This window comes from Tarenaya hassleriana, unplaced genomic scaffold (genome assembly GCF_000463585.1).
Source record: "Tarenaya hassleriana unplaced genomic scaffold, ASM46358v1 Cleome18, whole genome shotgun sequence".
Taxonomy (NCBI): domain Eukaryota; kingdom Viridiplantae; phylum Streptophyta; class Magnoliopsida; order Brassicales; family Cleomaceae; genus Tarenaya; species Tarenaya hassleriana.
This window is the reverse complement of record NW_010965216.1, coordinates 108,900-110,580: the sequence shown is the minus strand read 5'-3', so window position 1 is coordinate 110,580 and position 1,681 is coordinate 108,900. Positions and strand designations below refer to the sequence as shown.

Sequence of the window (1,681 nt, the reverse complement as noted above, 5' to 3'; positions counted from 1 at the left end):
GAGGAGCAGTTCCTTATGCAATACTATTCACCCACCAAAACTCAATACGCAAGGAATCGGATCAATGCTTTTATACAAGAGGATGGGGAGAATCTTCATGATGCATGGGAACGATTTAAAGAATACCAAAGGATGTGCCCTCACCATGGAATGGAACGAGATTACCTCCTATCTATCTTCATTCATGGATTAAAGGATGACACTCGATCATGGATCGATGCGGCATGTGGGGGTGACATCTATGACATCCCTTTTCAAGAGCTAGAAGCAACAATTGCAAAGTTGGCCAAAGGACGATGCCATACATCAAATGAGTTCAGTAGGAGGGGCTCAACAAAGGGAGATGCGGGAGAAGGAGCAACACTCAAGGCCGTGTTATCTGAACTTGCTGAGATACAGATACAACTTGCAAACAGTAAGCAAGTAGCAGCTATAGAGGAGCCAAGTTTAGCACAAATCCAACCGGGGATGTATTTGGTCAATCAAGAAGCGGAGGAAGCCAATTATGTTGGTCCAAACCAATACAACCATCCTTCCAACCTATACCATTCTGGGTTAAGGAACCACCCAAACTTCTCCTACAAGAACCAAACAAATGCAATGAACCCGCAATCGACATTTCAATGGAGCAACCAAGGACCCCCGGGTTTTCAATCTAAGTTCCAGCAACAAGTCCAAGGAAACCAAGGTTATCAAGGAACATCGAACTATAGACAACAACAAGAGCAACCAAAAGATCAAGATCCCGAGATCAAGAACATGCTGATGCAAATTCTCCAAGGGCAAAAGTCACAAGGAATCTCTATCGGAAACATCGAGAATGAGCAAATTGTATTCAAAAAGCAATTGGAAGGAGTACAAGCTCATTTAAAGATTTTGGACAACCAAGTGGCACAACTCTCATCTTCCTCGTCGAGACAACAAGGTACTCTTCCGGGAAAGATTGAAGTGAACCCTCGAGAGCACATTAATGCAGTGGAATTGAGAAGTGGAAAGCAACTCCCGGAAATCGGTCCACCCATGAGCGAAAAATCACCAACACCAAGGCTAACAAGGGAAGAGAAAGGCAAAGCGGTGGAAGAAGGCAACTCCACGACAAACACCCAGGAAAAGGAGCCGGCCTACATTCCTCCACCACCTAAGGTACATCCAATCCCTTTTCCCTCTCGTTTGAAAAAGTTCAATGAGGAAAGTCAGTTTGGAAAGTTTGCGGAGATGCTGAAAAAGATGGAGATTACGATGCCATTCCATGAAGCGATTCTCCAAATGCCTTCCTATGCAAAGTTTCTAAAGGATATTTTGACTAAGAAGCGAGTGGTAGAAAAGGAAACGGTGGCCTTAAGCACTGAAATCAGTGTCGCCATTACAAGACATGAGCTCCCTCCGAAGATGTCGGATCCGGGAAGCTTCTCCATACCTTGCAAGTTGGGCAACATCGAGATAGATCGAGCTCTATGCGATCTGGGAGCGAGTGTAAGTCTTATGCCCTTATCGATCTACAAGAAGCTGAATATAGGGGAATTGAAACCAACAAGAATGGCTCTACAGTTAGCGGATCGTTCGATCAAGTATCCAGCGGGGATAGTGGAAGATGTACCCCTGAAGATTGGTGGATTTTACGTTCCGATTGATTTCGTGGTATTGGATATGGATGAAGACTCCAAAGTTCCGATTATTCTTG

At 44.6% G+C, this 1,681-nt stretch overlaps 1 protein-coding gene across 1 annotated transcript in view; it reads left to right on the top strand.

The window, feature by feature from the left end:
* The first annotated feature begins 132 nt into the window (after positions 1-132).
* The window catches only part of LOC104810565, a 5,206-nt gene continuing 3,657 nt past the window's right edge, over positions 133-1,681 (top strand). The window contains exon 1 of the mRNA XM_019202202.1: positions 133-1,638. Within this exon, the coding sequence (XP_019057747.1) occupies positions 133-1,638 (1,506 nt within the window). The remainder of the gene's footprint in view (positions 1,639-1,681) is intronic.